Source organism: Bombina bombina, chromosome 1, assembly GCF_027579735.1.
Source record: "Bombina bombina isolate aBomBom1 chromosome 1, aBomBom1.pri, whole genome shotgun sequence".
In the NCBI taxonomy this organism is placed as follows: domain Eukaryota; kingdom Metazoa; phylum Chordata; class Amphibia; order Anura; family Bombinatoridae; genus Bombina; species Bombina bombina.
The window spans coordinates 37,658,065-37,671,562 of record NC_069499.1 but is presented as its reverse complement, the minus strand read 5'-3'; the positions used below and the strand labels follow the sequence as shown (position 1 = coordinate 37,671,562).

The window sequence follows — 13,498 nt, the reverse complement described above, 5'->3', positions numbered from 1 at the left end:
ACATATTCAGGGGGCTCACCTGCTGGCTTGCTTAGATCCCCTTTGAAACCTGCGCAGCAAGTAGCCCCATACTTGCAGGGGTGCTGTAAGCAGCTGGGTGTAGCTAAGCCAGAGGAGGTCTCACTTGATATAATAACCAATATTTTGTACATTGTAGTAACTGTATACATTCCTAACTGTGAAATCACTTTCTACAAGGCGCCTGACACAGGTTTTGCAGTGTCTACCACTTAGATCCCGGTTCATATATCTGCCCAGGATATACCTTCCATGACAATTGCTTGGGAGGTTCTGAGGTAGTTGGGTGTAGTGGTTCACTATAAAAACCTGTGCTTAAGCAATACTATTGCTATTTTCACTTCGCCACACATGTGCTTTTTCGTGTACCCCTGACCGGTCAGGTTCCTTTGAACTGTCATTCATGAGTCGAACTTGTATGCTTATGTGTTTTAATATTTGCATGGATCTATTCCCATGTTGTGTGGGATTTAGCTGCCACTATTGAAGCTATTGAATTACATTTAAGTGATTTGTGAGTTCTTTCAAAAGAGTGCTGAAACCCTGTCTTTTTGGTACCAGGATTACATTCCAGGTACGTCTCTTTTTGTGTACATGAGATATATATATATATATATGTGTATGTGTATATATATATATATATATATATAAATATCTCAGTGACGTGCAGTGAGGTTAGAGGCTGGTGAGGCACTAGATATGATACACCGGAGAAACACATATTCAGAGCGCTGCAAGTACCCCCAACAGGGCAGGTTTAAATGATAGCTGAACCAGTGCACAGATGAAATAATCAGCTGATGGGTGAGAGCAAGTTAGTAACCATTGAGTTACTGATCAGCTGATTACTTCACCTGTGCACTGATTCAGCTATAATGAAAACCTGGCCTGTTGGGGGTACTTGAGGACCATGGTTGAGAAACACTGCACTAATGCACCAGCTCATCGGAAATGTATTGATTACCTGGAGAATAAAGCATGCATACTCTGCTCACTGACACCCACACACACACTGCTCACATACACACTCACACAATTCTATGGCACAGTGCCAGTTACTAAGCAATTAGAATGATACACAATCTCTTCTCTACTTACTACTGTATTGTAAAAATAGAAATAATTTACCATACAAATTTTACACAAAAGAGAAGTTATCAATACTGCCAACACTGGTGCCCAAGAAACACACGTGCACATCCCACTTAGGTATGCTCTTCAACAAAGGATACCAAAGGATACTAAAAGAATGAAGTACATAATAATAAAGTAAAATAGAAAGTTTATTTATTTATTTTTTGTGTGTGCAATTTCTATCTGAATGATGGAAATTTAATTATGACTTTCATGTTCCTTTCAAAAACTAATTTGATTTGCTGACATGGGGCCAGTAACAGTTGATGCTAATTTTCAAAATATAAATAACTGGAATAGTCTATTAAAATAGCATGCTCTTCCTCAATCATGAAAGTTTAATTTTAAATGTCTCCCTTTGACTATGTGTTTAACCAGTTACTTTACAGTGGCATTATTTCTAAAAACATTTAAAGGGACACTGTAACCAAATTTTTTCTTTTGTGATTCAGATTGAGCATGAAATTTTAAGCAACTTTCTAATTTACTCCTATTATCAAATTTTCTTCATTCTCTTGGTATCTTTATTTGAAATGCAAGAATGTAAGTTTAGATGCCGGCCCATTTTTTGTGAACAACTTGGGTTGTCTTTGCTGATTGGTGGATAAATTCATCCACCAATAAAAAAGTGCTGTCCAGAGTACTGAAACCAAAAAAGCTTTGATGCCTTTTTCAAATAAAGATAGCAAGAGAACGAAGAAAAATTGATAATAGGAGTAAATTAGAAAGTTGCTTAAAATTGCATGTTCTTTCTGAATTACAAAAGAAAAATTTTGGGATCAGTGTCCCTTTAACTGCAATAATTACATATATTTTTTAAATGACTCATTATCTCCTTTTTATTAATATAAACTTGTATAAAAGCAGCACATATTAAAAACACAATGCAACAGCTTTCATTTAATTTGTGAATTACAAGTTAACAGCAGTCTTTAAATAAATGGAGACACAGAGAAAAATAAAAATATATACGGCATCCTCTGACTGAACAGACATAGCATATATGGAGTTTGTACCTAATTAAATCAAATAACCATGAAAAATGGAGGCTTAGCAATATTCAATATCAATATAATCAAAAACTTTAATTTAAATAATGTGGACACTTCACACTTAACTTCAAACTTATGGATTTAAATTTGAATTGACCCTTTGACTTCCTGTCAGTATTGGGTTATGCTCACTTACTGGCCCCCCCCCCCCCCCCGTTAATGAGCTGTATCTGAACACAATTTGTGAATCACAAGAGATGTAGAATACTACTTTACTCTTCTGCTTGGGTTATGCTCACTTACTGTCCCCCCCTGTTAATGAGATGCATCTGAACACAATGTGTGAATCACAAGAGATGTAGAATACTACTTTACTCTGCTGCTTGGGTTATGCTCACTTACTGTCCCCCCCCCCCCCCCGTTAATGAGCTGTATCTGAACACAATTTGTGAATCACAAGAGATGTAGAATACTACTTTACTCTTCTGCTTGGTGTCATCTGTTCTTAGGTTACCTCAGCTTCCAGTTGTGTCACATGACCCTGCTCACTGCATCCTCCTTCTGATTAATCTATATTTCTCCAACATAGGTGTGTCCGGTCCACGGCGTCATCCTTACTTGTGGGATATTCTCTTCCCCAACAGGAAATGGCAAAGAGCCCAGCAAAGCTGGTCACATGATCCCTCCTAGGCTCCGCCTACCCCAGTCATTCTCTTTGCCGTTGTACAGGCAACATCTCCACGGAGATGGCTTAGAGTTTTTTAGTGTTTAACTGTAGTTTTTATTATTCAATCAAGAGTTTGTTATTTTGAAATAGTGCTGGTATGTACTATTTACTCAGAAACAGAAAAGAGATGAAGATTTCTGTTTGTATGAGGAAAATGATTTTAGCAACCGTCACTAAAATCCATGGCTGTTCCACACAGGACTGTTGAGAGCAATTAACTTCAGTTGGGGGAACAGTGAGCAGTCTCTTGCTGCTTGAGGTATGACACATTCTAACAAGACGATGTAATGCTGGAAGCTGTCATTTTCCCTATGGGATCCGGTAAGCCATGTTTATTACGATCGTAAATAAGGGCTTCAAAAGGGCTTATTAAGACTGTAGACTTTTTCTGGGCTAAATCGATTGATTATTAACACATATTTAGCCTTGAGGAATCATTTTATCTGGGTATTTTGATATAATATTATCGGCAGGCACTGTTTTAGACACCTTATTCTTTAGGGGCTTTCCCAAAGCATAGGCAGAGCCTCATTTTCGCGCCGGTGTTGCGCACTTGTTTTTGAGAGGCATGGCATGCAGTCGCATGTGAGAGGAGCTCTGATACTTAGAAAAGACTTTCTGAAGGCGTCATTTGGTATCGTATTCCCCTTGGGGCTTGGTTGGGTCTCAGCAAAGCAGATACCAGGGACTGTAAAGGGGTTAAAGTTCAAAACGGCTCCGGTTCCGTTATTTTAAGGGTTAAAGCTTCCAAATTTGGTGTGCAATACTTTTAAGGCTTTAAGACACTGTGGTGAAAATTTGGTGAATTTTGAACAATTCCTTCATGTTTTTTCGCAATTGCAGTAATAAAGTGTGTTCAGTTTAAAATTTAAAGTGACAGTAACGGTTTTATTTTAAAACGTTTTTTTTGTACTTTGTTATCAAGTTTATGCCTGTTTAACATGTCTGAACTACCAGATAGACTGTGTTCTGAATGTGGGGAAGCCAGAATTCCTATTCATTTAAATAAATGTGATTTATGTGACAATGACAATGATGCCCAAGATGATTCCTCAAGTGAGGGGAGTAAGCATGGTACTGCATCATTCCCTCCTTCGTCTACACGAGTCTTGCCCACTCAGGAGGCCCCTAGTACATCTAGCGCGCCAATACTCCTTACTATGCAACAATTAACGGCTGTAATGGATAATTCTGTCAAAAACATTTTAGCCAAAATGAACACTTATCAGCGTAAGCGCGACTGCTCTGTTTTAGATACTGAAGAGCATGACGACGCTGATAATAATATTTCTGAAGGGCCCCTAACCCAGTCTGATGGGGCCAGGGAGGTTTTGTCTGAGGGAGAAATTACTGATTCAGGGAACATTTCTCAACAAGCTGAACCTGATGTGATTGCATTTAAATTTAAGTTGGAACATCTCCGCATTCTGCTTAAGGAGGTATTATCCACTCTGGATGATTGTGACAAGTTGGTCATCCCAGAGAAACTATGTAAAATGGACAAGTTCCTAGAGGTGCCGGGGCTCCCAGAAGCTTTTCCTATACCCAAGCGGGTGGCGGACATTGTTAATAAAGAATGGGAAAGGCCCGGTATTCCTTTCGTCCCTCCCCCCATATTTAAAAAATTGTTTCCTATGGTCGACCCCAGAAAGGACTTATGGCAGACAGTCCCCAAGGTCGAGGGAGCGGTTTCCACTTTAAACAAACGCACCACTATACCCATAGAGGATAGTTGTGCTTTCAAAGATCCTATGGATAAAAAATTAGAAGGTTTGCTTAAAAAGATGTTTGTTCAGCAGGGTTACCTTCTACAACCAATTTCATGCATTGTCCCTGTCGCTACAGCCGCATGTTTCTGGTTCGATGAGCTGATAAAGGCGGTCGATAGTGATTCTCCTCCTTTTGAGGAGATTATGGACAGAATCAATGCTCTCAAATTGGCTAATTCTTTCACCCTAGACGCCACTTTGCAATTGGCTAGGTTAGCGGCTAAGAATTCTGGGTTTGCTATTGTGGCGCGCAGAGCGCTTTGGTTGAAATCTTGGTCGGCTGATGCGTCTTCCAAGAACAAGCTACTTAACATTCCTTTCAAGGGGAAAACGCTGTTTGGCCCTGACTTGAAAGAGATTATCTCTGATATCACTGGGGGTAAGGGCCACGCCCTTCCTCAGGATCGGCCTTTCAAGGCAAAAAATAAACCTAATTTTCGTCCCTTTCGTAGAAACGGACCAGCCCAAGGTGCTACGTCCTCTAAGCAAGAGGGTAATTCTTCTCAAGCCAAGCCAGCTTGGAGACCAATGCAAGGCTGGAACAAGGGAAAGCAGGCCAAGAAACCTGCCACTGCTACCAAGACAGCATGAAATGTTGGCCCCCGATCCGGGACCGGATCTGGTGGGGGGCAGACGCTCTCTCTTCGCTCAGGCTTGGGCAAGAGATGTTCTGGATCCTTGGGCGCTAGAAATAGTCTCCCAAGGTTATCTTCTGGAATTCAAGGGACTTCCCCCAAGGGGGAGGTTCCACAGGTCTCAGTTGTCTTCAGACCACATAAAAAGACAGGCATTCTTACATTGTGTAGAAGACCTGTTAAAAATGGGAGTGATTCATCCTGTTCCATTAAGAGAACAAGGGATGGGGTTCTACTCCAATCTGTTTATAGTTCCCAAGAAAGAGGGAACGTTCAGACCAATCTTAGATCTCAAGATCTTAAACAAGTTTCTCAAGGTTCCATCGTTCAAGATGGAAACCATTCGAACAATTCTTCCTTCCATCCAGGAAGGTCAATTCATGACCACGGTGGATTTAAAGGATGCGTATCTACATATTCCTATCCACAAGGAACATCATCGGTTCCTGAGGTTCGCATTCCTGGACAAACATTACCAGTTCGTGGCGCTTCCTTTCGGATTAGCCACTGCTCCAAGGATTTTCACAAAGGTACTAGGGTCCCTTCTAGCTGTGCTAAGACCAAGGGGCATTGCTGTAGTACCTTACTTGGACGACATTCTGATTCAAGCGTCGTCCCTTCCTCAAGCAAAGGCTCACACGGACATTGTCCTGGCCTTTCTCAGATCTCACGGATGGAAAGTGAACGTGGAAAAGAGTTCTCTATCTCCGTCAACAAGGGTTCCCTTCTTGGGAACCATAATAGACTCCTTAGAAATGAGGATTTTTCTGACAGAGGCCAGAAAAACAAAACTTCTAGACTCTTGTCGGATACTTCATTCCGTTCCTCTTCCTTCCATAGCTCAGTGCATGGAAGTGATCGGGTTGATGGTAGCGGCAATGGACATAGTTCCTTTTGCACGCATTCATCTAAGACCATTACAACTGTGCATGCTCAGTCAGTGGAATGGGGACTATACAGACTTGTCTCCGAAGATACAAGTAAATCAGAGGACCAGAGACTCACTCCGTTGGTGGCTGTCCCTGGACAACCTGTCACGAGGGATGACATTCCGCAGACCAGAGTGGGTCATTGTCACGACCGACGCCAGTCTGATGGGCTGGGGCGCGGTCTGGGGATCCCTGAAAGCTCAGGGTCTTTGGTCTCGGGAAGAATCTCTTCTACCGATAAATATTCTGGAACTGAGAGCGATATTCAATGCTCTCAAGGCTTGGCCTCAGCTAGCGAGGGCCAAGTTCATACGGTTTCAATCAGACAACATGACAACTGTTGCGTACATCAACCATCAGGGGGGAACAAGGAGTTCCCTGGCGATGGAAGAAGTGACCAAAATCATTCTATGGGCGGAGTTTCACTCCTGCCACCTGTCTGCTATCCACATCCCAGGAGTGGAAAATTGGGAAGCGGATTTTCTGAGTCGTCAGACATTGCATCCGGGGGAGTGGGAACTCCATCCGGAAATCTTTGCCCAAGTCACTCAGCTGTGGGGCATTCCAGACATGGATCTGATGGCCTCTCGTCAGAACTTCAAAGTTCCTTGCTACGGGTCCAGATCCAGGGATCCCAAGGCGGCTCTAGTGGATGCACTAGTAGCACCTTGGACCTTCAAACTAGCTTATGTGTTCCCGCCGTTTCCTCTCATCCCCAGGCTGGTAGCCAGGATCAATCAGGAGAGGGCGTCGGTGATCTTGATAGCTCCTGCGTGGCCACGCAGGACTTGGTATGCAGATCTGGTGAATATGTCATCGGCTCCACCTTGGAAGCTACCTTTGAGACGAGACCTTCTTGTTCAGGGTCCGTTCGAACATCCGAATCTGGTTTCACTCCAGCTGACTGCTTGGAGATTGAACGCTTGATCTTATCGAAGCGAGGGTTCTCAGATCCTGTTATCGATACTCTTGTTCAGGCCAGAAAGCCTGTAACTAGAAAGATTTACCACAAAATTTGGAAAAAATATATCTGTTGGTGTGAATCTAAAGGATTCCCTTGGGACAAGGTTAAGATTCCTAGGATTCTATCCTTCCTTCAAGAAGGATTGGAAAAAGGTTTATCTGCAAGTTCCCTGAAGGGACAGATTTCTGCCTTGTCTGTGTTACTTCACAAAAAGCTGGCCGCTGTGCCAGATGTTCAAGCTTTTGTTCAGGCTCTGGTTAGAATTAAGCCTGTTTACAAACCTTTGACTCCTCCTTGGAGTCTCAATTTAGTTCTTTCAGTTCTTCAGGGGGTTCCGTTTGAACCCTTGCATTCCGTTGATATTAAGTTATTATCTTGGAAAGTTTTGTTTTTAGTTGCAATTTCTTCTGCTAGAAGAGTTTCAGAATTATCTGCTCTGCAGTGTTCTCCTCCTTATCTGGTGTTCCATGCAGATAAGGTGGTTTTACGTACTAAACCTGGTTTTCTTCCAAAAGTTGTTTCTAACAAAAACATTAACCAGGAGATTATCGTACCTTCTCTGTGTCCGAAACCAGTTTCGAAGAAGGAACGTTTGTTGCACAATTTGGATGTTGTTCGCGCTCTAAAATTCTATTTAGATGCTACAAAGGATTTTAGACAAACATCTTCCTTGTTTGTTGTTTATTCCGGTCAAAGGAGAGGTCAAAAAGCAACTTCTACCTCTCTCTCTTTTTGGATTAAAAGCATCATCAGATTGGCTTATGAGACTGCCGGACGGCAGCCTCCCGAAAGAATCACAGCTCATTCCACTAGGGCTTTGGCTTCCACATGGGCCTTCAAGAACGAGGCTTCTGTTGATCAGATATGTAGGGCAGCGACTTGGTCTTCACTGCACACTTTTACCAAATTTTACAAGTTTGATACTTTTGCTTCTTCTGAGGCTATTTTTGGGAGAAAGGTTTTGCAAGCCGTGGTGCCTTCCATTTAGGTGACCTGATTTGCTCCCTCCCTTCATCCGTGTCCTAAAGCTTTGGTATTGGTTCCCACAAGTAAGGATGACGCCGTGGACCGGACACACCTATGTTGGAGAAAACAGAATTTATGTTTACCTGATAAATTACTTTCTCCAACGGTGTGTCCGGTCCACGGCCCGCCCTGGTTTTTTTAATCAGGTCTGATAATTTATTTTCTTTAACTACAGTCACCACGGTACCAAATGGTTTCTCCTATGCAAATATTCCTCCTTAACGTCGGTCGAATGACTGGGGTAGGCGGAGCCTAGGAGGGATCATGTGACCAGCTTTGCTGGGCTCTTTGCCATTTCCTGTTGGGGAAGAGAATATCCCACAAGTAAGGATGACGCCGTGGACCGGACACACCGTTGGAGAAAGTAATTTATCAGGTAAACATAAATTCTGTTATCTTTCACTTACTAGGAGGCATCAAGAGGGGTGCCTCCTATTGGTCCCAGTTTGTGCAGCTAATATATTGACAGAACACAGGTGGCGCTGCAGCACAGCTTTTCCTTTGACCCATGTACTGCAATGGAGAGAAGCGTTCCTGTACCTGCCTCTCCATAGCATTACATGGGGGAAAATGGTGAAAAAAAATGTCTTTAGACTTTTTTTTGTTTGTTTTAATTAAGCTTTGGCCACATATGGCAGGGTAGGCACTGCCTCCCCTGCCTCCTATGAGTGCACGTCCCATATATATATATATATATATATATATATATATATATATATATATATATATATAATGTGCTTTGTAGCCCTTTACAGTCAAGTAGATTAAAACATAAAAGCATATTTATGTAATATTCTATTTCCCATTCAAATTTTCTGCAAATAGCAGAACATTTTCTATGTATTTATAAATAATTCTATTCATATTTGTATATATTTATCTGTATGTAACTATATAAAATTGCGTTTGTGTATATATGTATAGATCTATATTGTACTAAAAAAACATCATATATATAGTCAAAATTAAACTTTCATGACTCAGAAAGGGCAGGTAATTTTACACAACTTTCCATTTCACTTTTATCAACAAATTTGCTTTGTTCTTTTTTGTATTCTTTGTTAAAAGCTAAACCTTGGTTGGCTCATATGCTAATTTCTAAGCTTATAAAGGCTGCCTCTTATCTGAATTCGACATTTTTCCACAGGGGGCATAAGTTCATGTTTGCCATATAGATAACATTGTGCTCACGCCTGTGGAGTTACTTAGGGCACTGACTGGCTAGAATGCCAGTCTGTCAAAAGGACTGAGATAATGGGGCAGTCTGCAGAGGCTTAAATACAAGGTAATTACAGAGGTAAAAAGTGTATTAATATAACTGTGTTGGTTATGCAAAACTGGGGAATGGGGAATAAAGAGATTATCTATCTTTTTAATCAATAACAATTCTAGAGTAGATTAAATTTAAGATGTTTATTTAGCGAGAAGTTTACAGTACTGATACATGAGACAGACACACAAATCTCCTATAACTCTATTGGAGGACAGTGACAAACCCCACAAGCAGGAAAACAAAGCATATTTCTTCTCCTTAGTACAGGAGAATCTGTAAAATGATTCAATACATCGTTTTACGACAACAATGAAAAAAACATGACTAATGAGTAGAATGTTTGTGTTGTTAGCATTATAGTAGCTGCAGAACAGACACAGATGTAACTCATAAACTCTGTATGTTTTTTTCACAGGAGAAAGTCTTGATCCTAATATTCATCTTGAAAGACTGAATTTATCTGGCAATAAAATATCTTCTTTCAAGGTAATTACATAACTTACGTATAGTAACAAACGACTAGATTACGAGTTTTGCGGTACGGCTATTCCGGTGAAAAATTGGCCGTTGCGAGTGGAATGGCCGGGAACGCATGTTACGAGTGACGGCGGTATAGCTATACCGCAAGCATTTTAGCCTGTAACACAACGTCTATTCTGCACTCAAAAAAATTACGCTTGAGTGCGCAATTTTCTATAGCCCCGTACTACAGGTTGTGCGGTCTGGCTAAAATGCTTGCGTCACAGCCTATACCAACACGATCCATACCGCCATCTGAGAGCAGTACTTATGGATTTTGCAAAGCAAAATTTTTTCACAAAACTCATAACTAAAATGTTGCAAAGTACACTAACACCCATAAACTACCTATTAACCCTTAATCTGCCACCCACCCACATCGCGACTATTAAATAAACCTATTAACCCCTAATCCGCTGGCCCCCGACATCACCAACACTAAATAAACCTATTAACCCCTAAACCGTCGTCCTCCTGTATCGCAAACACTATATTAAACTTATTAACTCCTAATCTGCTGCCCACCCACATCGCGACTATTAAATAAACCTATTAACCCCTAAACCGCCAGCCCCCCACATCGCTCACACTATAATAAAGTATTAACCCCTAAAGCTCCAGCCCCCCACATCGTAACTAATAAACTAAACCTATTAACCCCTAAACCACCGGCCCCTAACATTGCAAAACACTAAATTAAACTATTAACCCCTAAACCTAACACCCCCTAACTTTACAATTACAATATAACTATCTTTAAATAAATTAACTTACCTGTGAAATAAAAAAAACTAACCTTAAACTATAAATTAACCTAACATAACTATTCTCATAAAATAAAATAAACTACAAATTAAAAACCTAAATTTAAAATTAAATTACAAAAAATTATAAACACTAAATTACGAAAAATAAAAAAAACTCTAAGATTACAAAAATAATAAACAAAATGATCAAAAATAAAAACAATTACACCTAATCTAATAGCCCTATAAAAATAACCCCCCCCCCTCAAAATAACCCACCCCACAACCTACAATAAACTACCAATAGCCCTTAAAAGGGCCTTTTGTAGGGCATTGCCCTAAGTTAAACAGCTCTTTTACCTAGAAAAAAAATTACAAAGATCCCCACAACAGTAAAACCCACCACCCAACCAACCCCCCAAAATAAAAAACCTAAGTCTAAAAAAAACCTAAGCTTCCCATTGCCCCTTAAGGGGCATTTGTATAGGCATTGACCTTTTAAAAGGGCATTCAGCTCTTTTACTGCCGTTTTAAAAGGGCATTCCGCTCTTTTACGGTGCCCATCCCTAATTTTAAAAAAGCCCACCCAAAAGAATTAAAAAAAACAAAACCGCATAAAATCTACTCATGGTTCCTGAAGTTGGGGGGACTTTGTAATTTTTTTTTTTCTAGGTAAAAGAACTGTTTAACTTAGGGCAATGCCCTACAAAAGGCCCTTTTAAGTGCTATTGGTAGTTTATTGTAGGTTAGGGTGTGTTTTTATTTTGGGGGTGCTTTTTTATTTTTATAGGGCTATTAGATTAGGTGTAATTGTTTTTATTTTTGATAATTTTGTTTATTATTTTTGTAATCTTAGCGTTTTTTTCTTTTTCGTAATTAAGTGTTTATTATTTTTTGTAACATTAGATTTTTTTTTTCTTCGTAGTATTAGGTTTTTAATTTGTAGTTTATTTTATTTTCTTAGAATAGTTATGTTTAAGATAGTTATATTGTAACTTTTAATTTAAAGTTAGGGCGTGTTATGTTTAGGGGTTAATAGTTTAATTTAGTGTTTTGCAATGTGGTGGTCCGGCGGTTTAGGGGTTAATAGGTTTATTTATTAGTTGCGATGTGGGGGGCCCAACGTTAACGGGTTTATAGCTTTATTTAGTGTCGGGGAGCGGCGGATTAGGGGTTAATCACTTTTATTAGTGTTGGTGTTGTCGGGAAGCAGGGGATTAGGGCTGTTTAGACTAGAGGTTTATGTTAGGGTGTTAGGTTTAAACGTAACCTTCTTTTCCCCATAGACATCAATAGGGTTGCGTTACTGCGATCTCCATTCCGCAATCGCAGGTGTTAGTTTTTTTTCTAACACTTTCTCCACATTGATGTCTATGGGGGGAAAATGTGCACAAGCATGTCAACTCAACCCTTGGCTTTTGTGCGGTATGGAGCTTACCACACAGCACAAGGAGGTTTTTCAGTAACTCGTAATGGCAGCGCTATGGAGAGTTCAATAATGCAATTTTTTTGCCGTTATTTTCACACCCTGTTTAGCGCAAAACTCGTAATGTAGGTGATACTAATATATAGGGCTAGATTACAAGTGGAGCACAATCGATAGACGGTTGTGTATTATATTACGTACAGCCTTGTGCAATTACACACAATTTGGCTTTACAAGTGGTTGTTTATACATTTTAACCAAAGCAGTGATTGCTTCAGCCTTGCACTCCAAAATACCACTTTAAAATTCTGCGCTTTTTTAAACCTAAAGTAAACAACAGTTCCATTACAAAACATGAAAATGCTTTTGAAAGATATTATTTTCATGAAACCCAATTTTTATTTTGTGTTTCAGATAGAAAATACCATTTTAAACAACTTTCCAATTTACTTCTGTTATCTAATTTGTTTGTTCCCATTGCATCCTTTGTTAAAAAATATACCTAGGTAGACTCAAAAGCTGCTGATTGGTGGCTGCACATATATGCTGTTTTTATTTGCTTTCAGCTAGCTGTCAGTAAGGCATTGCTGCTCCTTCAACAAAGAATACAAAGAAAATGAAGCAAATTAGATAATAGAAATAAATTGGAAAGTTGTTTAAAATTATATGATCTATCTGAACCAAGAGAAAATGTTGGGGTTTCATGTCCCTTTAAGTTAAATATAGACTTAGTTTATAGATAACAAAAATGTTTCCAATGAAAAAAAAATTAAAGGGATATGGTACACAACAAGGGGCGGGGCTGGGAAGGGGTGACAGGTGTATGTGTTTGTGAAGTCTGTTATGCTTCATTTTAATTAAAACTGTGTAGCCAGAATTAAATCACCACTTCCAACACTAGAGCGTTTATTTGCGTGCCATCACCTTAGTCATCAAGCATTATCCGAAGTACATGTCAGTGTGCGTGCCTATAGAAGTCTAATATCTGAGGGAAGTAATGAACCTGCACTATAGGATGTGCAGATGTTGGTGTTCCCTAGACTGGCGCTCATGTGCTGAAAAAGAACTGCGCTTTAAAATGGAAGCAGTATGGAGTGCACTGTGGCGATATTAATGCACTTTACTTCTTGCATTTTTGCGTTCCCTTTGTAATCTAGCCCATAGTCTTATCACAAGGTACAGCTTTTCCAACATGCAGTTTATCTTTTGTAGACTTTTGTTTCTCTCATCTGAAATATCCTCCCCTGCTTTATTTTATTGACAACATTACAGCTTGTTCCTGATGTGAATCACTGTACCTGATAGTGTAGCTGATACTAATCAGAAGATGTTGGATCTTC

The 13,498-nt window shown here is 39.9% G+C and overlaps 1 protein-coding gene across 1 annotated transcript in view; it reads left to right on the top strand.

Moving 5' to 3' along the window:
- Positions 1-13,498, top strand: part of LRRC9 (leucine rich repeat containing 9) — a 716,419-nt gene that overhangs the window by 10,745 nt on the left and 692,176 nt on the right. The window contains exon 4 of the mRNA XM_053705244.1: positions 9,883-9,953. Within this exon, the coding sequence (XP_053561219.1) occupies positions 9,883-9,953 (71 nt within the window). The remainder of the gene's footprint in view (positions 1-9,882; positions 9,954-13,498) is intronic.